Consider the following 25,714-nt stretch of genomic DNA (forward strand, 5'->3'; position numbering starts at 1 on the left):
TTTATATTAGATATATATTAGCACATTTGCAAAGAGGTAGGCACAAAGCTATTAAAGTACTGCCTGTAATAGCAAGCACTGAAAACAAAGCTAACATCCCTAAAATGAGGGTTGATTATAAATTAAGAGTTCATATGAATGAACAAATTGCTCTCACATCTTTCAACCCGATTGTCCCCCCTCACCAGGATGAACAACCTGGTGGCCGTGACACTAGGAGCCCGTCCCTCGGGAAACAGTCTCACGGGAGAGCATGACATTCTCTCCTTTCCCCAGACTGCCCATCAGAAAGGCTGACTCAGGAGAAACCTGGTTCTCAGAGCCCTTCAGAGCACGGCTCCTGTGAGGAAGGGCAAGGCGGGCCCACACCTGCTCCGGGGCCCCAGCCCCGGGCCTCAGCTCCGGAGCAGCCCTTAGGGCTGAGCAGTGGCCGCTGGCAGGGAGATGCCGGGGGCAGGCAGGGAGGTGCCGGGGCGCGGGGCGTGTGTGGGCCCCCCACACCGCTGAGGGCGCAGGGCGGGCCTGAAGACAGGACACCCCCCATCCCCGTCTGGCTCTGCCTGTTCTGAGAGGGGTGGGTGGGGACCGGGTTCATCGGAAGAGGAGCGAGACAGCAGAGCGGGGACACCCATCGCGTGGCGCCCACACGCGCCCAGGTCACAGGAGTCCAGCGAGCAGGGCGGCGCAGGCACGTGAAGGAAGGGGATGGATCCTGGGAACTTCTGGGGCCCTCCTGGTGACTGAGCGGGTGCGGGTGAGGAAGGAGAGGCCCTCGACAGTTCACGGAACACCTTCAAAGGCAACAACAGCCAGAATGACGCAGTGGGGAATGGCATCCGAGCAAGTCCAAACCGGCGCCCCGAACCAGATGAGCGAGCCCCCCGCCTCCCGCTGGCACCGGCTGGTGCGACCGAGGTGGAGGAGGCCAGGCTGACAGCGCAGCCTACCCAGGAGAGGAGCTTCTCGGGGCTAAATCCCTCCCCAGGAGAGGGCATCTCAGGGCTAAATCCCTCCCCAGGAGAGGACACCTCAGGGCTAAATCCCTCCCCAGGAGAGGGGCATCTCAGGGCTAAATCCCTCCCCAGGAGAGGGGCATCTCGGGGCTAAATCCCTCCCCAGGAGAGGAGCTTCTCGGGGCTAAATCCCTCCCCAGGAGAGGGCACCTCGGGGCTAAATCCCTCCCCAGGAGAGGGCACCTCGGGGCTAAATCCCTCCCCAGGAGAGGGCACCTCGGGGCTAAATCCCTCCCCAGGAGAGGGCACCTCGGGGCTAAATCCCTCCCCAGGAGAGGGCACCTCGGGGCTAAATCCCTCCCCAGGAGAGGGCATCTCGGGGCTAAATCCCTCCCCAGGAGAGGGCATCTCGGGGCTAAATCCCTCCCCAGGAGAGGAGCTTCTCGGGGCTAAATCCGTCCCCAGGAGAGGGCACCTCAGGGCTAAATCCCTCCCCAGGAGAGGGCATCTCAGGGCTAAATCCCTCCCCAGGAGAGGGGCTTCTCAGGGCTAAACCCACCCTGACACTACCATTTGTTTCTCTCAAGGACCAGATTCCTGGAAGAACCCCACAAACAAATCAAAGCCTCTAGGAATACCCCGGAGAAACAGTAGGCTCCCCCCCCCCCTCACAACCCCCCGCCCCGCCCCGCCCTGCCTTGACCGCAGCCTGCTAAGTTGGTAAGCTCCACGCCCAGATGCCTCACTGACCTACCTTCCAAGTGAAGAGTCTCAGAATCGCCAAGGGGCGAAGTGAGATTCAAGCTGACAGAGGAGTGTCCCTGTGGTATTTTCTCCCCGTCAGTCCACACCAGATCCCCAAGGGGGAGTGGTACGTTTCACTCAGAAACATGTCCTGGTCCCAGGATATGAAGCCCAGTGAGGCTGCCTTCAGACAAACAGGGTTAGTATCCTTCTAGAATAGCACTGGCCAGTGGAACTTGCTGTGATGATTGGAAATGGTTCTTGGGCACTTGAATCGTGGCTAAACTAAACTGAAGGTTTAGTTTCATTTAATGCTCATTAATTTGAGAGGCCGCATGTGGCTAATGGTTACCGTGGCCGGAGGAGATATAGAACTTAAAAAAAAAAAATAGGGGCCAGATTAAGCCGCGGGGGGGGGAGGGGGGCGGGGAAATCATGGAATTCTATTTCTCTACTGTGAGGAAGTGAACTTCCTTAACAGTGCAGCATCTGCTCAAGCTTTTTTCCAGCCCTGAAGTCTTCTCTGGTCATGACAATTATATAACAATGTGCCTCCAACACATCACAACTCGGAAGGCCCTTAGAGACCTGAGCCCAAACGGTCCACTGTAGGAAGCCACTCCACAACGTCCCTGCCATCTTTACCAGGTGCCCCCAGCAGCAGTGGAACTCAGCATTAGTCCAGCCCCAAAATCCTAGGATACTCTTTCAAAGGGAAATCAAGGATGCTCAAAATAATAAAAAATAAATTTTGCATCATGCTTTACCTCTTATGTGGTCCTTTCACATGCATTATCTCAGGTAAGCCTCACCTAACGCCAGGATATAAGCATTAGTAACACATTTATTTTACAAGTGAATTAGCCAAGGCAATATAGCTGGCACATGGTCAACATGTACCCTAACCTCACATGTCTTCCAAGGAGTAAGAAGTCAAAAGACAATGGAAAAGTCATGGTGGTGAAGGGGGAAGTCGTGGAGGAGGGATTAGAGGATAGAACTGGGCACATCATCCAGGAGCCACAGGAATCAAACTGACATTAATCTCAACTATTAAACAGGAACAGACTCAGTTCCAAAGAGTAAAGCACCTCAGTCTAGGTCTAATTTACGGGGTGGGGGGGAGGCTATGCCCTAAAATAGTGCTTCTCAAAGTGTGGTCCCTGAGCCAGAACCAGCAGCAGTGGCCCCTGGAAACTTGTCTGCAGCGCAAATTCTGAGGTCCTCCCCAAGCCCTGTTGAAACAGAAACAGCCAGTGGGGCCCAGCAGTCTGGCTTGAAACAAGCCCTCCTGACGATTCCCATGTCCACCCACGTTTGAGAACCACTGCGCCACAATTCTACATCTGAAGCCCAGGCCATTTCCTCTGGTCAAGTAAACAACCTGGTCATCAAGGGAAAGGAAAGGGAGCCGCCGGGAGTGGAGTTTGAGACACGTCCTGGTGACATCAGCCCTGATGTACTGTACTTTGGGTAATAAAGGACCATAGCTCAGTCAGTAAAGAATCTGCCTGCATTGCAGGAGACCCAGGGTTCGATCCCTGGGTCAGATCCCCTGGAGAAGGAAATGGCAACCCACTCCAGTATTCCTGCCTGGAGAATCCCATGGACAGAAGAGCCTGGCGGGCTTCATTCAGTCCACGGGGTCGCAAAAGTCAGATAGGACTTAGTGTCTTAGTGACACCACCACCAAGCTCCGATCTAGCTCGGGACCGCACACACCTCCTGTGGTCAGGGCACAGAGGAAACTGTTCTTTACCCAGAAAATCTTGGTTTAGGAGCTTTCCTGTTGGCCCAGTGGTTAAGAATCTGGACGCGAGTTCCATCCCTAGTCTGGAAGCTAACTACATGCTGGGGGACAACTAAGCCTGTGTGCTCGGCCATGAGTGCGGTCAAAAATTTTTTTTACATAAATAAATTCTAAAAAAGAAATTGGTTTAGAAGTAGGGGAAAGGTATATTCTATAGGGTATACTAGATTGTGAACAGAGTATCCTAGCTTCTAATCTCAATAAATATTTGCAAACAGCAAGGTCTTACTGTATAGCACAGGGAATTATATTCAATATCTTATAATAAGTCATCATGGAAAAAATATGAGAAAGAATATATATATATAAATCACTTTGCTGTACAGCATAAATTAACACAATATTATAAATCAACTATACTTACATAATTTTTAGAATAAATAGTATTTAGTACACAACTGTGTTCCCGAGGGTGAAAAGAAAAAGTTCTATGGCTTTTTTTAAGCTTCGATGATTAAGAACTGGTATTTCAGTTTCTCAGAGAAAGAGATGAGCATATACAAAAGAAAATCATTTGTCTCCTGCTATTTTAAAATACCAATAGGCATTTACTGAATGTGCCCAGCATTGTGCTAAGTACTATATATGCATCATTTCATTTCCCCTGCACCCTCCTCCTCCAGGTAAGCACTATGACTGTCTCCACTGTCTGTGAGGCTGCACTGGTCACATTCACTGAGATCACACAGCTAGGAGGTGGCAGGGCCAAGAAGCAAACCAAATCTATCCGACCTAAACAATCCAAAATACTACTGCTTTTTTCACTTTGACACATATTCTAACTTTCACTCTATTAATCTTACTCATACTCTTCACGTTATTTAGTTTTAAGTACTTCCTTTTAAAGGCTAGCATGCTGTTCAAAAGAGTCCTCAACCACTCGGTTTACCCAGAGTCCTTCAGCCCGTGCTCAAGAACCAGGGTAACTTAGACGGAAGAATTCATGCCGGTAAAATATTCAAAAACTAGAAGGAAATGGCAACCCACTCCAGTATTCTTGCCTGGAAAAGTCCATGGACAGAGGAGCCTGGTGGGCTACAGTCCATGGGGTTACATGACTGAGCATGTGTGCACGAGGGTGGAGGGAGATGGGTTGGTAGCAATAAAGTGGTAGAACTAAAATATATATATATATTCAAAAACCAGACCAAAGGCAAGAACCCACTGTCTTCTCACCATGCTGGGGCAACATGCCCAGGGAAGCCCTCCCTGACCACCGGATCAGAGTGGGAACTCCCAGAGCCTTCTCTTCTCTGGGTTCCCACACACGCCTCGCTCTTCTCTATTCTAACAGTAACACCTGGGAATGTCCGCACACCACTGCACCAACAGTGAGCTTGGGAGAGTGGGAACTATGTCTGATTCACGGGTGGGCTTCCAGAGCACTAAATACACAATCGACACCTAAGATACAGTTGATAACATGGATAGCAAGACATACACATCCTTAAGAGGGTAAAAGGGAACTGCAATTTGAAGACGTAAAACTATGAGACTTTAAAAAAAAAAACCAGAAAATCTTTGGGAAATTAACTTAGGCAAAATGTTCTTAGATGTGACAACAAAAGCACAGTTCATAAAAGCAAAAAAAAAAAAAAAATCAATAAACTGGATATTAGCAAAATTTTTCAAACTTTTGTCCTCTAAATGATCTTGTTAAAAGTTCAAAAAACAGGCCACATGTTGGAAAAAAATACACACACAAGCCACATATCTGACAAAGGATTCATATCTGGACTATATGCAGAATTCTCAAAGCTCAGTAGCAAAAAAAAAAAAAAAAAAAATATATATATATATATATATATATATATATACTTAGAACATGGGCAAGACAGGAGCAGACATTTCACCATAAAGGACACACAGATGACAAATAAGCACATGATGGTCCAACACCATCAGCCATTAGAGAATGCAAATCAAAAGCATGATGAGACTAGAACATTTACTGGGACACTAAAATAATAAGCAAATGGTGGTGTGGATGCAGAACAACTGCACCTCTCACACACTGCTGGTGGGAATGTGAAATAGTATAGCCACTCTGGGAAAGTCGGACGATTTCTTTAAAAAAGAAAAATACTAAACATACGCTTACCATCCAAAACCCAGCAATTGCAATCCAAGGCATTTGTCTTAGAGAAATGAAAACTCTGTCCTCATCAAAACCTGTACATGAATGTTCACAGCAACCTCAACTGTAGCAGCCAAAAACTGAAAACAACCTGGGTGTCTTTTGGTGGGTAAATGCTTAAACAAACTGTGGTATATCAACACCAGAGAACACTACTCAGCAATACAAAGGAATGAACTAGTGATGATGCAACGGTTTGGGTGGATCTCAAGGGTGTGATGCTGAGTGAAAATGGTAATCACCAAAGACCACATACCGCAGAATGCTATGTATGTAACATTCTCAAAATTACAGATGGCGAAGGGGTTGAGTAGTTACCAGGGTTAAGAGATGGGGCGGGGCTAAGGGAGGCGTGACTACAAAGGCGTGGCGCAAAGAGCTCGGAGGTGACGGAACAGCTCCGTATCGTGACTGCGCAAGTGGCTACAGGAATCCACACATACGAAGGATACACACACACCCCCACCTCCCCCACCCCGACATGTCCGCATTTGGTGAAGTGGTGAAAACTGGTGAAGTCTAAATATGGTTTGGATTGGACCAACGTTTATTTTACTGGTTCCCCTGCTCTGCTCTGGTTACGTGAGATGTTACCAATGGGGGAAAACTGGGTGAAGTAAACACGGGACCTCTCTACGATTTTTGCAACTTCCCATAAGGCTACAATCATTTCAAAACTAAAAGTTAAACAAACAAACATGGGAACTACAGGCGTTTTACTTAAAACAAACAAAAATGGAAGTGTACATGGCTGCATGACTGGCCAGTGAAGTCCCAAATACAGACTTAAACACACAAAGTGAGACCACTGGCTTGATTTTTTTTTTTTTTTTTTTAAGTTAAACCCAATTCTCCAGAGGCTTACAGGGGATACATTTCCTAACATGTTGGAGCTACTCCCCCATCCCCCAATAAAGGGAGGAAAGATGCCTGATGTGTGACCCACTTCGGGAGCCCAGGAGTCTGGTCCTAACAGCCTGGCCTGAATAGACCCTAAAGTTTCACAACCATGGAGGCCAAGGGCCCACAAGTCAGAGGAGAACTGAAAGCGGTGCCAACACACAAGCCCAGGCGAGGCTCCCTTTCAGAAAATGCCCTGTGCGGCTCTACCCACGATGGCCAAGATTTAAATTCTGCCTTCCTTCCGAGACAAAACAAACCAACAAAATGAATTAAAAAAATTTTTTTTGCTAAGGAAACAAATAAAAACCTCAACACCCCCAGACTATTTCCAACAAACCTTATAATTAAATATGTCCTCTTCCATGACCTCCAAGCTACCCCTTGCTTTTCAAGTATTCCACTGCCTAGTGAATTCTGGGACATAAGAACCTACCAAAATTAATGAAAAACTAGGAGGAGAAAAATTATTCAAAACACTAGAGAATTTACGGATCTAAGCTTCCATATGCATTTAAAATGCAGACAGATACTTGGAAGCGGTCAGCAGTTGGGGGGAGGGGAGCCGGACAGGAGAATGCTACTTTGTAAGAATTTTGCTTTTCAGGACTATTAACAGGTCTTACAAAGCTACTTCCTTTTTCCTTTACTGGCCTGGAAAATCAGATTTTTACAATTTTCACTAGCAATCCCCTCCTAAGTCATTTTTTTTTTTCCTTTGAAAAGCTTTATGTCACAATATTTTATCATTTTCAAAGCATTTTCACAAATTACTAAGAAACACAGCACTGGTACCCATGGGCTGTACTTTTCCACAAAACTCTCACCAGCCAGACTGCCATCTAATTTCAGTTAGTTCGGCCATGTTTTCCCCCAGGCACTGGATCCACACTCCTCCACAGGGGTAGACATCAAAAAAAAAAAAAAAAAAAGCAGAGTACAGAAGCCTTCCAGACAAACCAGTCAAGGGCAGACACTCTCAAGTCTAATCAGCAGAGTGCCTTCCCATAAAATCACTCACATTTCTGCATTCCTGTGCTTTTCTTAAGGACAGCACTTAAAAATCTCATTTAAACTGAAAGTCCTCCATTAGCTTCCATGAAAAGATGTATTTTTAAGTGCTTTGATCTCCACCTGTCCTTCTGTACATTAGTATTCTTCACCCTCCACCATCTGCACTGAAGCAAAACACCAAGACTTGTGCACATTTTAAAAAGAAGGGAGAAGGAAGTTAACAGCACCTTCTCAGGACTTCCCTGGTGCTAGAGCAGCTAAGACTTCCTGATCTCAAAACCCGGGACCCGAGTCCATCCCCACTCAGGGAACTGTATCCCAGTGCCACAACTAAGACTGCCTCCCCATCTAAGTCAAAATAAAAAATTTTTTTTAAAGAGCGCCTTCTCTCATCCTATCCTACTTACAGAGTTCACAAGGGTTTCCTCATTTATCTTGAAAAAACGTATCTCACAAAAGCAAAGTGTATCCATCCAAAAACTAAGCGTTCGCCCACACACCACCAGGGAGTAGAGGCAGGTGGCTCTAAAATCTTCTCTATGCCCTACTCCTTTTTATTTTGATCAAATCAGTGGTTTCCAATCCTCTGCTCCCCTGCAGAACAGCTCAAAATGTGTGAAGTACTGTGACCATATTGCTTCCATTAAAAGCATTATAGTAAATGATCAGAGCACAGTCCTGGGAGATAAACATCACACTGGTCTAGATGCTTCAAGAACTTGCCATCTAGAGAGACCCCAACCCCTACCATGGGTTATATGTCCAAGGAGAGCTGCGGGGTCCAGGAGAGGTGGGCAGTCAGGGGAAATCTTAAGTCAGTCTAGCAGGGACACACTGGCCAGTTTTGGAAGCAGAGAGAGGAATGACTATTCAGCATTTCAAGTCCAGACTTTTCACTTCCCGAAAAGGAAGGACTTTTTTTTGGAATAGGAGCTATGAATAAGCCCTCTATTCTGGTTGCATTTGCTTATAGCAAGTACCCTTATTGTTTGGGGTGGTCCAGAGCATCGTTGGGGATCATAACGGGCCCTCCTGACTCCCTACCTCCAGGGCCTGTTGTGGGTGGGGGTGTGTGTGTTTAGTCGTTGAGTCAGTGACTCCTTCCGACCCTTTGGACTGTAGCCCGCCAAGCTCCTCTGCCCTTGAGATTTTTCAGGCCAGAATACTAGAGTGGGTTGCCATTTCCTTCTCCAGGGGATCTTCCCAACCCAGGGGTGGAACAAAAACTCGATCCTCCTAACACGCCTCGGAGGAAGGAAACGGGCAACCATGTCCACACTCCACCAGGACAGGCAAAGGAACTAGGAACTGAGGGACCGACAGTAAAAAGTGTTCGGTCCCAACCGCCAAGTCTCCGAGGCCGGCCCATCATCAAGACCATGTCTACTGAAGCCCCAGTCCAGGTGCTCCACACACCAGCCGGGCATTTTCCAAAGCACGTGCCACCTGGGGACAGTAAACCAACACCGAAGTCAAAGATGCAAAACCCCTGAAACAAAAAATGTAAAGTCTTTACAGCCACCAATCAAGATACTAGAGGGCAGGGCGTGGCGAGGAGCGGGAGCTGCGGGCTGCCAGCCGGGTTCTCAGCCCGAGCTCCTAAGCGGGAAACCTGGAAAGGTCGCCGCGGCGGGGGCTCTGGAGGTGGGTGCGCGCCAGCAGATCGTCGGTTCGGCCGCCCGGCCCTCCAGCCCGGCTGCCCACGGGGCACGTCCGGCCCCTGGCCCCGCGCGGGGGCCCGGCTCTGCCCAGCTGTCATCAACCGAAGTGCCAATCTCCCTCCTGACACGGAAGTCCCATTCCAAGAAAGGCCAGTGCCACTTGGAAAGTTTAATGTTTCCCCCACCCCGAAAACAGATGCTTTTGAAGCAACAGTAACAGCAAGGGAGAGAAAGGATTCCAACTCCCCAGTTTCGGCCAAGGAAACTTGTCCGCGGAGAACAAAGAAGGAGCAATCGGAGAACAAGATCCGAGGCTGGGGCGTCCCTTCGCCGCCCCCACCCGCCAGGGCCGAGACTTTGGGGCCGCAGGAAGGTCCCGCGTGTCCGGCGGGCGGGCGTGCGCGCCTTTGTCTCGCGCGCCGGGAAGCGGCCGCCGGCCACCCCTTCCCTCCGCCGCTTCCCTCGGCCGCTGGGGACCCGCGCGCGGGCGGGTCGCGCGGAGCGCGGCCATATGGCAGCGCCCCTCCGTTAAAGGCCCGCCCCACCGCTCGGGCGCCCCTGCACCCCGGGTCCCCGGCCGCGACGGCCAAACGACTCCCAGTCTGGGGCCTGCAGAGTGGCGCGGAAACGGAGTTCTGATTTTTTTTTTTTTTTTTTTTAAGTAATCTGGGTAAGGGAGATCAAGATTCCGGTGGCGGGCACTCTCGGTCCCCGGCGCCAAAAAACAAGCTGCCCAAGTCGCTCCGGAGCCGGGCCGTCTTCAGCCCGGAGCACCCCCGGAAAGGAGCCCCCACCCCCCCGCCCCGGTCCGGAGTGGTTGGGGGCGGAGAGCATATATTAGATCCGCAGGGTCCTCGGCGCTGGAGACTTGGGGGCGCCCCTCCCCGCACCCCGAGCGGGGACTGGTTACCTCTCACCGCAGACTCACAAGTTCCCCGGCGCAACTTTGCCTTCCACATGAGGCGATCATGGCCAGCTCAGCTCCGCGGCTGGGGACGGCGGCCGCCGGGCAGCGCGCTGGGCACGGCGTGGGGGCAGCCTGCGGAAGCGGCGCCCGGCGATCGCCCCCATTCACACGGGAAGCGGAGACCTGCCCGGGGCTTCCCCTCCAGCCCCAAACCCCAGCGCCGCCTCTGGGTCCTAGAGCGCCCCGCGCGCCCGCGCCGCCGCCCGGGGAGGGTGGTCCGGGCTGGTCGGCGTAACCCTACACTCCACCCGCGCCGGGCGCCCGGCCGCTGGGCCCTAGAGCCCGCCTGCACCCGCTCGCCGCCCCTCCCCGGGCCCCGGAGACCGCCGGCTGCAACCGCCCGGGGCTCCAGCTCGAGTGTCCGCCTCGGAGTGAGGAGGGCGACGGCCTCTCTCGATTCCGTCTCCTTCCTGCGACTTTCTCTTCCTCCCCACCAGGCCAACTCCGGCCGAAATCGTTTTCCCGATCTGCCCTCAAAAGTTCAGATGAGGTCTCTGTAGGATTCTTTTTTTTCTTCTTAAGAAGCATTTTCAGATGAAAAGTAGCCAGTTTTCTCTATGCATTGCCCTGGTCTCCAGGGCTTCTATCACGCACTGGGATCGGGCGACCGGCCGCTACGATGGGCTCCGTTGACAAGTAGAAAGGCCAAAGCAGATTCTACAACCCGAGAGCCTACAACCCGTGGTCATAACCCCTCAGGAAGTGGAAGCAAAGAAAGGAACTCTGGAAAAAGGTTGCCGATTCCGCCTCACGTCTTAAATCAGGCTACACTGAGTTAACACTCCTCAAGCTCCTGTAATATCCAATTACACATCTCTGGAGCCTTGATCTGGGGACCCTGAACCCACTCACATCTTGTAACATTTCTCCCTAGCTTCCAGGAGCTGGCTCTGCGGCTCAGCACAGGAGAGGCCGGCTTCTGAGGAAGACTTACTAGGAGAGTCAGGGCATTCCAAACCTCTCCCCTTGTGCTCCTCTCTAGACCAAGATTCTTTCAGGGATTCCGGCCTGGACTGTGGCAATTAACTAACCAGTCCACCAGCAGTTTTACCCCTCCACTCAATCCTCGTGGGTTCTATGCCCTTCTGATTCCAGTCTATTCTCCTGATACACCCCTGATGTTCAGGAACCTCTGCTCTCAAAATTTGTTGTTGTTCAGTCACTAAGTTGTGTCTGACTCTTTGTGGCCCCCATGGACCACAGCACGCCAGGCTTCCCTGTCCATCACTAACTCCCGGAGTTTACTCAAACTCATGTCCATTGAGTTGGTGATGCCATCCAGCCATCTTATCCTCTATCATCCCCTTCTCCTCCCACCTTCAATCTTTCCCAGCATCAGGGTCTTTTCCAATGAGTCAGTTCTTCACATCGGGTGGCCAAAGTATTGGAGTTTAGCATCAGTCCTTCCAATGAATATTCCGGACTGATTTCCTTTAGGACTGATGGGTTTGATCTTACAGTCCAAGGGATTCTCAAGAGTCTTCTCCAACACTACAGTTCAAAAGCATCAAGGTGCAATAATATATAACAATTATTTACCAAATACCTATCACATTTAGAATTTGATACCCTAGTACTTGATAACACACAAAAGAAACAGCAGCTAACCAGCACTTCAAGGATTTATTTATTTAACAAAATATGCCGCCACAGAGCAGGAAAGCACTGAAGATACTTGGAAAAACTGGAGAGGACTGAGTACATGCAGGAGAAAGGAGAGCCGTGAAGGGTTCTGGAGCTCAGTGCCACTGGCATTGTATGGATTTAGCATAGGCTGGGGCTTCTTCAAATCAAGCTTCCCTGGTGGTTCAGATGGTAAAGAATCTGCCTGCAGTGCAAGAGACCTGGGTTCGATCCCTGGGTCAGGAAGATCCTCTGGAGAAGGGACTGGCAACGCACTCCAGTATTCTTGCCTGGAGAATCCCATGGACAGAGGAGCCTGGTGGGCTACAGTCCATGGGGACACAAAGAGTCAGACATGACTGAGCGACTAACATAGGCTGAGGGAGAATGATGTATAGAAAAAGGAGGGAAAGTAGGAAGGAAACTAAAATGTATTAATTGCCCACGATTCGATATCACTATATCCTGAGAGACAGCAGAATTTAATAGTTATAAGTATCCACTGGAATGAAACGGAGATGGATTGGTGAATCAGTTCCACCATTCTATCTGCAGATACTTGGGCAAGTCACCTAACCTTGCTAAACCTCAGTTTCTTCTTTTTCAAGATGAGGGAAATAGCATCAAACCTCACGAGGTGGTTGCAGGGACTGAATAAAGTAGTAAATATAAAATAGCACAATGCACGTAAGTGCTGAACACACATTTGCTATTATTTCAAGCAACACTCCAATAGCCCTGGAGATAGGAAGCCCATCGGGGAAATAGCTGCAGAAAACAATGACATGTGAGGTTGGGCACAGGAGATAGAAAGGAAGAAAGATACCGAATCTTTGAAGATGCCAAATACAGGGAAGATAACCAAATCTTTGAAGCAACATTTTATTCTTTTCATTGACTGGACAGCTATCCTGGGGGAAAGAACAAAGCAATCAAGTTAACTCGGATTTTGTGGCTGGGCCATAGAAAGAATGGATCATTCTTGGAAGATTTATAAACCAGTTAATCCAATGGATGGACCACAGATGGAAGAAGAACTGAGAGGGAGAACTGGTTTGAGAAAGATGTTGTAGGGCTTCCTGTCCTCTGAGCAAGAGGAACTAAGGCACAAGGGCCTTAGCTGAGAAGTCTGGAACAGAATTATAGAGGAAAAGAGATGAAGCTGTGAAGATCAGTTTACTTGGAGAAGGCCCCTAACAGAAAATTCAGGGAAGAAGGAGGCAGAAGAGGCAGGAACTGGGGAAGTAGAAGAGCTAGGAAGGTTTAAAGACACGTAAGACAGAGGGGGTTTTAAGACGATGCTATCAATGCCACAGACTCTTAGGCTTCTGAAGAAGTGACAGGCACAGTTTGTGGGCTCAAGAATCTGCTGATTCAATCAAGCAGACCACGCCTAGAATTTTCATATTGATCCCAAGTGATGATTAATTTGGTAGGCAAATTTTTCCCCTCCACACACTTTAATTTTCTCAACCATTAACAATCACTACATGAAATACAGAAAATGAATAATCTTCTACATCAAATACATGTGACTATTTTTCAGGAACTAAGACCTGAGAAAAACACTTTAGATTTGATCAAGAAGAGGTCATCAATAACATTTTACAGTATATTTGGTTTTAGATTCCAACTATAATTGGGACCGAAGAGAAACAAGGTATGTTTACACTAAAAACTGAATGCAGCTCTACTAGCAGAAAGGTAGCTAATCAGTCAGCATCTGTGGTTTTGGATCTACATACTCTACAATGCTTTCAAATTGTGGTGCTGGAGAAGACTCTTGAGAGTCCCTTGGACTGCAAGGAGATCAAACCAGTCCATTCTAAAGGAAATCAGTCCTGAATATTCATTGGAAGGACTGAAGTTAAAGCCAAAACTCCTATACTTTGGCCACCTGATGCAAAAAACTGACTCATTGGAAAAGACCCTGATGCTGGGAAAGATTGAAGGTGGGAGGAGAAGGGGGCGACAGAGGATGAGATGGTTGGATGGCATCACCGACTCAATGGACATGAGTCTGAGCAAAAGCTGGGAGATAGTGAAGGACATGGAAGTCTGGCATGCCTTAGTCCATGGAGTCACAAAGAGTCAGACACGACTGAGCAACTGAACAGTAAAACAAGCAGGGCCAGGCTCTGTGCTGTCATCCTACGTAGGCATGTGGCTCATTGAGTGAGTTACGGATCTGAGGCCGGTTTGTCTGGATGCCTCAGCCTCACACCCATGGTGACACACCGGTCTCTTCTTGCCTAATGGCTTTCTCCTCTGAGCACACTACCTAATATTCATTAAACACATGTGTGTGTATGCCAAGTCCCTTCAGTCATGTTCGAGTCTTTGTGACCCCATGGACTGTAGTCCATCAGGCTCCTCTGTCCAGGGGAATCGCCAGGTGAGAATAGTGGAGTGGGTAGCCAGGCCCTACTCCAGGGGATCTTCAAGACCCAGGGATTGAACCTGAGTCTCTTATGTCTCCTGCATTAGCAGGCAGATTCTTTACCAGTAGCACCACCTGGGAAGCCCTTTGAATACATAATCTGACCTATCTAAAACACAAGAAGCAGAGAGTGGATACCACCATGTACAGAGAAAATGAACATACATCAGAAAGCTCAGGAGGAAGAGGAGAGATGTTGGCCACAAACAAACCCAGGGTCAGATCCTGACTGAGACACTCAGTAGCCCAGAATATAAGGCACCTGGCATGTCACAGGTATTTATTAAATGATAATCATTCTAATTGTTATTTGCTATTCTTACAACAGAAACTTTGGGAATATTGAAAGCTCATACTTTTTTGGCTGATTGGTTGTTTCAGGGTTTCTCAACCTTGGCACACGTGACATTTGGGGTTGAGATTTTTTTGTGGTGAGGACTGCCTTCTGCATTGTTAGACGTTTAGCAGCATCCCTGCCTCTACCCATGTGATGCCAGTAGCAACCTTCCCACTCCACGTTGTGGCAACTAATAACATCTCCTTGTTGTTGTTCAGTCACTCAGTCGTGTCCGACTCTTTGCAACCCCATGGATTATAGCACGTCAGGCTTTCCTACCCTTCACTATCTCCTAGAGTTTGCTCAAACTCATCTCCATTGAGTCAGTGATGCCATCCAACCATCTCATCCTCTGTTGCCCCCTTCTCCTCCTGCCCTTAATCTGTCCAGCATCAGGGTCTTTTCCAATGAGTCAGCTCTTTACATCAGGTGGCCAAAGTATTGGAGCTTCAGTTTCAGCATCATTCCTTCCCATGAATATTCAGAGTTGATTTCTTTTAGGATGGACTGGTTTGATCTCCTTGCCATCCAAGGAACTCTCAAAAGTCTTTTTCAGCACCACAGTTCAAAAGCATTTTTTTGGTTCTCAGCTTTCTTTATGGTCCAACTCTCACATCCATCCAAATTATTGCTTTAATCAGATGGACCTTTGTTGGCAAAGTAATATGTCTGCTTTGTAATATGCTGTCTAGGCTTGTCATAGCTTTTCTTCTAAAGAGCAAGTGTCTTTTTTAATTTCATGGCTGCAGTCACCATCTGCAGTGATTTTGGAGCCCAAAAAATAAAGTCTGTCACTGTTTCCATTGTGTCCCCATCAATTTGCTATAAGGTGATGAGACTGTGATGCCATGATCTTTGGCAATTTTTGAATGTTGAGTTTTAATCCAACTTTTTCACTCTCCTCTTTCATTTTCATCAAGAGACTGTTTAATTCCTCTTCACTTTTTGCCCTAAGGATAATGTCATCTACGTATCTGGTAATGTCATCTGATTATTGATATTTCTCCCAGAAATCTTGATTCCAGCTTGTGCTTCCTCCAGCCCTGCATTTCGCATGATGTACTCTACATATAAGGTAATAAGCAATGTGACAATATACAGCCTTGATGTACTCCTTTTCCTATTTGGAACCAGTCCATTGTTTCATGTCCAGTTCTAACTGTTGCTTCTTGACCTGCATGCAGATTTCTCATGAGGCAGGTAAGGTGGTCTGGTATTCCCATCTCTTGAAGAATTTTGCACAGTTTCTTGTGATCCACACAGTCAAAGGCTTTAGCGTGGTCAATGAAGCAGATGTTTTTCTAGAATTCTCTAGCTTTTTCTATGATCCAATGGACTGCCAGGCTCCTCTGTCCTTGGGATTTCAAGGCAAGAATAATGGAATGGGGTGCCATTTCCTTCTCCAGGAAATACTGGCTCCAGACATTGCCAAATGTCTCCTATGGGCAAAACTGTCCCTGGTTGAGAATGTTTGAATTAGCTGAGCAGTTAACGTTGCCCAGTTTACAGGCTCCCAAGTTTCTAACTATATTGATCATTCCATTGAGTTGTTGGGTGAATCCAATTGCATTACTAATATGAGCCAGCCTCGGTTTTGTTCATTCTACAGTTCATGTCATGTTATGACAATTTCTTTCTGTTTCTCTCTTCATGAACAAAAAACCAGTTAGGTTTTATCCTGTTTCCAATGATGGTATAGAGAGTGTCTTTTTTTCCTAAAAACTGGAATCATACTGAGTTTCTAAAACAAGAGCAACAGACAATCACTATTAAAAACAAGGACTGTTAAAACTGGAGATAACTTTGATCAGAATGTTCACACTTAAAGATTCCTTACAGTTACCATTCTGAAAAGGATGCTGGTGTGTTTTATTCCAAAAAACATGTCCTCTATGTTCATAGCTAGAAAGAACAGCGAGAAGAATGGCCCCTCCACAGCCTATCCAGCAGTTCTAGTTCTTCTCTTTGTAGAATATATACAAGACAAGAACCTCTTCCAGGACATCTTGTACTTTAAAGGGCAAAGACAAAGAAATGGGGAAGCTCTCACCATCCTCAAGGGCTCCAGCCATTCTGGATGGTTCAATTCAAGAGAAAAAAATCCTTTTACAGCATAATCTCAGAGTGGGGGTTTTTGTGGTTGTTCAGTTGCCCAGTCATGTCCGATCCTTTGTGACCCCATGAATTGCAGCACACCAGGCTTCCCTGTACTTCACTATCTCCCAGAGTTTGCTCAGATTCATGCTCATTGAGTCGTTGATGCTATCCAACCATTTCGTTCTCTGTTACCCCCTTCTCTTCCTGCCCTCAATCTTTCCCAGCAATGGGGGTGGGGAGTTAAAATTCACATCTTATAAGTGATCCATCCAGAAATCAAAAATTACTTATTGTGCATCAGTGACAGAGCCAGTATTATGCCAAGCAGAACATAATCTTCAGAAAAGTCAAAGGTCAGGAGGGGAATAATTAGAAATAACTAGAAAAAAATTAAGTCCTAAACAGAAGGACTAAATGAAAGAATTAACTGAAAGCACAAGAGTTTGAAAGGTTGTTCATTCATTCATTTACTCAAAAAATATTATCAATTACATTGAATAAGCCACACCCTCCACTAGGTGTGCAAATACCGTACCACAGCCTCTGCTCATTAAAATGTATATAAATCTATAACTACAAACTGGTCTACTTGTGATGAAGAAAAGGAACAGGGTTCAATAACAAAGACTGATGACACGCAGGGTAGCTACTGAGGGAGTGGAAAGGAAGGCTTCTCCAAGGTGCCAAAGAAGAGGACGAAGAGCAGTCCAGCTGAGCGTATCGCCTGTGTGGGGATGTTGAAGCAGGAAGGAGCTTAAAGGAGGCAAAGCAAGGGGAGCCTGTAGGGACCCAGGCCAGAGCACCCCAGGAAGAGTTCCTTAGGAAGGTGACGTGTGTGTTAGTCATTCAGTTGTGTCCGATCTTTGTGACCCCATGGACTGTAGTCTGCCGGGTGGCTCTGTCCATGGGATTTCCCAGGCAAGAAGACTGGAATTGGTTGTCATTTCCTTCTCCATTAGGAAGGCCGAAAGTGAAAGCCACGCAGTCATGTCCGACTCTTTGTGACCCCATGGACTATACGGTCCATGGAATTCTCCAGGCCAGAATACTGGAGTGGGTAGCCTTTCCCTTCTCCAGGAGATCTTCCCAACCCAGGGATCAAACCCAGGTCTCCCGCATTGCAGGTGGATTCCTAACCAGCTGAGCCATGAGAGAAGCCCAAGAATACTGGAGTGGGTAGCATATCCCTTCTCCAGGGAATCTTCTGAACCCAGGAATCAAACTGGAGTCTCCTGCACTGCAGGTGGATTCTTTATCAACTGAGCTACCAGCCTCTTGGAATGGTCCCTTTCCAGTCATCCTTTCCTGGTGACTCAGATGGTGGAGAATCTGCCTGCAATGCAGGAGACCCTGGTTCAGTCCTTGGGTTCAGAACATCCCCTGGAGATGGAAATGGCAACCTAGAATTCCATGGACAGAGGAGCCTGGCAGACTACAATCCATAGGGTTGCAAAGAGTTGGACACAACTGAGAGATTGACACTTTCATTTCCACTTTAGGATGTGATAATGTTATAAGTCTCCAGCAACATGAGTTGCAAATTAAGTGGAAGAGAGAAAAGGAACATCAGAAAATGAGCAATTTGGCTCATCTCACATGCTAGCAAAGTAATGCTCAAAATTATCCAAGCCAGGCTTCAACAGTATGTCAACTGTGAACTTCCAGATGTTCAAGCTGGATTTAGAAAAGGCAGAGGAACCAGAGATCAAATTGCCAACATCTGTTGGATCATCAAAAAAGCAAGAGAATTTCAGAAAAACATCTACTTCTGCTTTATTGACTATGCCAAAGCCTTTGACTGTGTGGATCACGATAAACTGTGGCAAATTCTGAAAGGGATGGGAATACCAGACCACCGGGACTGCCTCTTGAGAAATCTGTATGCAGGTCAAGAAACAACAGTTAGAACCGGACATGGAACAATAGACTGGTTCCAAATTGGGAAAGGAGTATGTCAAGTCTGTATATTGTCACCCTGCTTATTTAACTTATATACAGAGTACATTCTGAGAAATGCTGGACTGGATGAAGCACAAGCTGGAATCAAGATTGCTGGGAGAAATATCAATAACCTCAGATATGCAGATGACACCACCCTTATGGCAGAAAGTGAAGAAGAACTAAAGAGCCTCTTGATGAAAGTGAAAGAGGAGAGTGGAAAACCTGGCTTAAAACTCAACATTCAGAAAACTAAGATCATGGCATCTGGTCCCATCACTTCATGGCAAGTAGATGAGGAAACAGTGGAAACAGTGACAGACTTTATTTTGGGGGGCTCCAAAATCACTACAAATTGTGATTGCAGCCATGAAATTAAAAGACGCTTACTCCTTGGAAGAAAAGTTATAAGCAGCCTAGACAGCACATTAAAAAGCAGACATTACTTTGTCCACAAAGGTCCATCTAGTCAAGACTATGGTTTTTCCAGTGGTCATGTATGGATGTGAGAGTTGGACTATAAAGAAAGCTGAGCACTGAAGAACTGATGCTTTTGAACCGTGGTGTTGGAAAAGACTCTTGAGAGTCCCTGGGACTGCAAGGTGATCCAACCAGTCCTGAATATTCATTGGAAGGACTGATGTCGAAGCTGAAATTCCAATACTTTGGCCACCTGATGATAAGAACTGACTCATTTGAAAAGACCCTGATGCTGGGAAAGATTGAAGGCAGGAGAAGAAGGGAACGACAGAAGATTAGATGGTTGGATGGCATCACCGACTCAATGGACATGAGTTTGAGTAAACTCTGGGAGTTGGTGATGGACAAGGAGGCCTGGTGTGCTGCAGTCCATGGGGTCGAAAAGACACAACTGAATGACTGAGCTGAGCTGAACTGAATTGAATCATAAAAATGTAAGATGGGAACAACCTGAACATGAACTCCACATTGGTCACCTAACCACATGAAAGGTGCAGGCTCTCTAGAGCCTTCAACTGAGTCCTGCTGAGTCCTTCCCGAGGAAGACTCGGGATGCTCAGTGCCTACAGGGCAGTGGTTCTTAAACTTCAGCTGCATGAAAGTCACCAGAAGAGCTTGCTAAAACAGACTGCTGTGCCCCACCATGGAGTTACTGATTCCGTCGGTCAGAGTGGGGTCCAAGAATTGCACTTCTAACAAGCTCCCAGATGATGCTGATGCTGCTGGTCCAGACCACACTTTGAGAATCTCAGGTTTAGAATATTTGGGGACCTACATTTCAATGCACTCAGAATCCCAACCTCAATGAGGGAACAGGTAAGCAATACTGTAGGAGGAGATTGATGAAAACTCAGTTTTCTGTCTGGCGTGGGCAAGTATGGAAGAGCATCTCGGGTGTCCCAGGTGACGCCATGTGTTACCTTGTTTCATCGATACATGACACAGTGCATGGGAGCCATCATTATCCGTGTTTTACACCTGAGGGCAAGAGGCTGGGACAGGTTATGGGAATCTCCCAAGATGACATGACTCTAAAGTGCCAGGGCCACGTTTCAAACCTGTTCTTCAGAGCAGCGCTCTTGATCTTGCCACTACACTTTGTAGCCTCCCAAGCACACATCTCCTCCTCCAGGCTCCCCTGGAGAGGAAAGATGCTTCTCTGGCTCCAGACCCACCACGCCACTGCAAAGCCATCTGAGGCTTACCCCGTGCAGACAGTGATGGATACAGACAGTTGTCTCCTGGGCTTCCCCTGTGGCTCAGATGGTAAAGAATCTGCATGCAGTGTGGGAGACCCAGGTTCATCCTGGGTTGGGAAGATCCCCTGGAGAAGGGACTGGCAACCCAGCCCAGTATTCTTGCCTGGAGAATCCCATGGACAGAGGAGCCTGGCAGGCTACAGTCCATGGAGTCACAGAGTCGGACACAACTGAGAGACTAACACTTTCTTTCTCTCGTCTCTTAAGGGCTGCTAGGGACCTAAACTTGTTATTAAGTTCTTCTCTTTCTTCAGGAGAAGGAATAAGCTCTATTAAGCCCCCACAAATGCACTGCCCAAAGTATGTTACAGGGCTCCCCAGGTAGCGCTACTGGTAAGGAATCTGCCTGACCATGCAGGAGATGTCAGAGACATGGGTTTGATTCCTGGGTTGGAAAGATCCCCTGGAGTAGGAAATGGTAACCCAGCCCAGTATTCTTGCCTGGAGAACCCATGGACAGAGGAGCCTGGTGGGCTGCTGTCCGTGGGGTGGCAGAGTCGTGCACGACTGAGTCCGTGTGGGGTAGGGGGAAGCATGTTACATACATTATCTCTTTTGAAATCAGCAGAAGTGGTTTTCAGTCTGTGGGATGCAGTTAAGTATTTTAAAACACAGGCTGAGGACTGAGATGGTTCTGGGCTTAACTTCCCTTCTGTTACTTATTAGTTATATGACTGGCCAAATTAATTGACTCAAGATCAGGTGTTCTTCTTTTGAGAAAGTAGTTATTACAACAGTATTTGCCTCAAAGGGTTGTGAGAAATTCATGACTCACATGAATGATTGCTAATCTGTTACCCATTTTTTTTTTTTCAAAATATAGCTATTTTAGAGGTATTTTAATTATTGATGTGCCAGACAGTGCCAGACACACAGCTTCTTCTTGACATTTTTTTTTCCTTTTGGCCATGCTGTGTGGCATGCAGGATCTTAGTTCCCTGATCAGGGATCAAACCCGTGCCACCCGCAATGGAAGCACAGTGTCTTAGCCCCTGGACCGCCTGGAAATTCCCTTTTGACATGTCTTGAGTTTAAGAACATTTGGTTGGTGGATCCAGGAAATATGAATGATGGCATCTTGATTTGAGTCTCTCCCACATCTCAACTAGGAAACACATCTCCAGAGACTCTTAGAGACAAAATTGGAAAAATATGAATGATTTTTTGATTAGACATTTTGGGTACATAAAAAATTAAATAAGCATACCCAATGGGTACTGATTAATGGAGTGATATTAACTTGAGTGGGCATCTCTGGAGGCTCTGTGGTAAAGAATCCGCCTGCCAATGCAGAAGACATAAGAGACTCGGGTTCTACCCTGGGTCAAGAAGATCCCCTGGAGGAGGAAATGGCAACCCACTCCACTATTCTTGCCTGGAAAATCCCATGGACAGAGAAGCCTGGTGGGCTACAGTCCATGGGCTTGAAAAAGAGTCAGACACAGCTGAGCAACTAAACAACAACAACAAATTAATTTGGGTGGGGTTTTGAGGTCAAGGGTTCTGATGATCCCACTATGACAAGTACTGGTCGGGTTATACGTGAGGTCAGGCTCAGTTCTTAATGACAAGTTAAAACCAAAATCTCTCAGAAAGCACTTGGTAGAGGTTGAGCAGGATGGGAATGGATGGGAAAACGGAGCATGTTAAAAAAGAGGCCTACAGCCACTGTGGGAAACCATATGCAAGTCTTTTTAAAAACTAAAAATGAAGTTACCATATAATCCAGCGATCACCCTCCTGGGCACATATCCAGAGAAAACCATAATTCAAAAAGATATAGACATCCCAGTGTTCACAGTAGCACTGTTTACTATAGCCAAGAAATGGAAGCAACCTAGGTATCCATCAACAGATGAATGGATAAACAAGTTGTACATATATACGATGGAATATTACTCAGCCACAAGAAAAGTGAAATAATGCCATTTTGCAGCAACACGGATAGACCTAAAGATTATATACTAAGTGAAGTCAGAGAAAGACAAATATTATATCATGTCAGTTAAATGTGGAATCTACAAAATAATATATATGAATCTATATACAAAACAGCAAAAGACTCACAAACAGAAGAAATACATGGTAAGCAAAGGTGGAGGAGGGAACGATAAATTGAGAGTATGGGATTAACAAATGCACACTACCGTATGTAAAATAGATAAGCAAAGACTTACTGTATAGTGCAAGGAACTATATTCATTATCCTGTAATAAACTATAATGGAAAAAATAGAAAAAAGAATATAGATATATATGTATAATTGAATCGTTTTGCTCTATACCTGAAACTAGCACAATATTGTAAATCAATTACAATTTTAAAATTAGAGGTAGTAGGGAGAAGATTAAGATACAATTTGATAGCCATCTTTGAATATCTCAAGAGCTTTCAGAAAGAAAAGAGGAATAGATTTACTCTGTTTGCTATAAAACCTCTAGAGCATTCTTTTTCGAATAGTAGTAGGCAACCCATTACTGAAAATCAATTGAACAAGTTAATCAACATTTTAAATAAATAAAATAGAACAAAATGGAAAATATCAGATGCAGGTAATCTAATAAGAGGTAATTGCTATTCCACAAAACTTCTGTTTTAGTTATATTTATATTCAAATTTGTGTGAGTCTAATATAAAATGTATCCTTATGTTTCGTCATAGTAAAAAAAAAAAAAAAAGATGTGAAAGCTCTAGAAGGGAAAACATGGACAAGTGGATGCAAGAAACAAGAAATCAGGTTTCAGTTTCTTCAAAGAAGCTGTTATAATAATCAGTTCAGTTCAGTCGCTCAGTCATGTCCGACTCTTTGCGAACCCATGGACTGCAGCACACCAGGCCTCCCTGTCCATCACCAGCTCCAGGAGCCTACTCAAACTCATGTCCATTGAGTCGGTGATGCCATCCAACCATCTCATTCTCTGTCATTACCTGCCTACATGGGTGATATCTCTAAACTTGCTTTAGAGGATCCCTTGGTCTCTCATTTGGCAAACAGTCTGGAATGTCAAGTTGACAGTCTCAAAAATAATGATGATAATAATGGAAAAAGCAGTGAAATTCAAAAGAACATGGTTTAACAGCTTTGTCCCACTGAACCCTACAATTCCAAATTTGAGGGCCTTTTACAAGTGAGACAAACACAGGACTCCCCTGGTGGTCCAGTGGTTAAGACTTCGCCCTCCCAGTGCAGGGGGCCTCGGTTTGATCCCTGGTCAGGGAACTAGGTCCCACATGCCCCAACTAAGAGTTTGCACACCACGACTAAAAGATCCAGCATGCTACAAAGATGGAAGCTCCCGTGTACTGCAACTAAGACCAGATTAAGCCAAATAAATAAATAAAAATATTTACAAAGGAAGAGAATTATCATATATATATATACATTATACATATATATATATATGTATCTTATATATATATAAGAGTGGGACAAACAGACCCCACAGGATCTGCACAGAATTTGAGGAAGGGATTAATGAAGTTACAGTCTCACTTTGTAGAGTTTCCATGCCCAAACTGGGCTTGTACCAGGGAGAAGATTCCTCCTCATTCACCTGCACCCCAGCATTCAGAACTCAGTTTCAGGGACCCTAGAGGAGGAGTTGACTTTAGCTGCTGCCAACTGTTCTAACACAGACATGACCTCTCCACGCCCTATATCTTTCCTCTTGCAGCTCATGCTGTGAAGGGTAGCTCTCCTCCAGGAAGCTTGCCTGGCTTCCCCTTGACCTCCATGGCTGAGTCAGGCTCATCTTCCCTGGGGTCCCACGCCTCCTTGAACACTTCCCTTATAGCACTCATCACCATAAAAAGTAACTGCAAACGCTCATGGAGCGCCAACTGTTAATATGTGTTAAGCACATAGTTTGCAGAGATCATCTCATTTAACCCCTTCCCTCTACACTATGAGGGCCTTCCCGATGGCCCAGCGGGTGAAGAATCCACCTGCAATGCAGGACAGACTGGAGACACTAGTTCAATCCCTGGGTCGGGAAGATCTCCTAGAGGAGGAAATGGCAACCACTCCAGGATTCTTGCCTGGGAAATCCCATGGACAGAGGAGTCTGACAGGCTACAGTCCAAAGGGTCGCAAAGAGTCGGACACGACTGAATGAATAAGTGCATCTCTACCCTATGAAGTATTTGCCTTCCCATATCAAAGATGGGTAAACTGAGGCCTAGAAAGCTCAGATAACTTGCACAACATCACACAGTCAGTAGGTGCCCACTGGCCTACAGAAGCCAGAGCTCCTAAATTGTAATTTTTCTGTCTATTGAGCTTTCTCCTCGAGTTAGGTTATCAAGTCTCTGAGGGAAGGATCAGGTCTTATTCACCCTCATGTCTCCAAGCCCAGCCTGCTGTGTCTGGTAAGCTGTAGGCAGTATTATAAATGGGTCAGCCCATATTATAGTCAAACAGGCCCTTGGACAGCAAGGAGATCAAACCAATCAATCTAAAGAAAATCAACCCCGAATATTCATTGGACAGAATGATGCTGAAGCTGAAGCTCCAATACCTTGGCCACCTGATGCGAAGAGCTGACTCACTGATAAAGACCTTGATGCTGGGAAAGATTGAGGGCAGGAAGAGAAGGGGACTACAGAGGATGTTCCCCTTGGATGGCTGGATGGTTGGATGGCATCACCGACTTAATGGACATGAGTTTGAGCAAGCTCCGGGAGATGGTGATGGACAGGGAAGCCTGGCATGCTGCAGTCCATGGGGTTGCAAAGAGTGGGACATGACTTAGCAACTTAACCAGAACAAGCCTGGATGCAAATCATGGTTCTGCCAAGAATCTGCCACTGAGAATCAAGAGTCTAGGTTCTAGTAACTTGCTCCAGAGTTGAGGACAGAGGTTAGGAATTTCAGCAAGAGAGAACAGAGCTGGGCTCAAGCCCTGGCTCCACGACTTCCCAGATGTGACTTGGCAAGTTACTGAACTTGTCTAAACTCCTGCTCTCCATCTGTCAAGTCAGGGAAACAATAGCGCCTACCTCACAGGATTGTTTTGAGATGCCTGACATAAAGTTCTTAGTGAGACACATAATATGGGAAAGGCACTCCACAAATACTAACTCTTTGTAAAGTTAATTAATTAAGTGAGTAATTTGGCTGCACTGTGTCTTAGTTGTGGGATGTGGGATCTTTGTTGTGGTACGCAGGGTCTTTCGTTGCAGGGCACAGACTCTGTTTGTAGTCTTTGGGCTTAGTAGTTGAGGTATGTGGGCTTAGTTGCCCCAAGGCATATGGGATCTTTGTTCCCCAACCAGTGATCAAATCCATGTTCCCTGCACTGCAAGGAGGAGATTGTTAACCACTGGACCATCAGGGAAGTTCCAACTCTTCTTAT

At 46.6% G+C, this 25,714-nt stretch overlaps 1 protein-coding gene across 4 annotated transcripts in view; it reads right to left on the minus strand.

The window, feature by feature from the left end:
* Positions 1 to 25,714, minus strand: part of AMOTL1 (angiomotin like 1) — a 149,761-nt gene that overhangs the window by 111,337 nt on the left and 12,710 nt on the right. Inside the window, exon 1 of one of the 4 annotated variants that reach the window (XM_061143907.1) lies at positions 10,130 to 10,275. The exons of 2 other annotated variants lie outside the window; for them this stretch is intronic. In XM_061143907.1, the coding sequence (XP_060999890.1) occupies positions 10,130 to 10,178 (49 nt within the window). In that variant the 5' untranslated portion in view covers positions 10,179 to 10,275. Of the gene's footprint in view, positions 1 to 10,129; positions 10,276 to 25,714 lie in introns of those variants that run through there. One more of the 4 variants, XM_061143915.1, reaches the window with a different exon arrangement.

Source organism: Dama dama, chromosome 1, assembly GCF_033118175.1.
Source record: "Dama dama isolate Ldn47 chromosome 1, ASM3311817v1, whole genome shotgun sequence".
Lineage (NCBI taxonomy): Eukaryota > Metazoa > Chordata > Mammalia > Artiodactyla > Cervidae > Dama > Dama dama.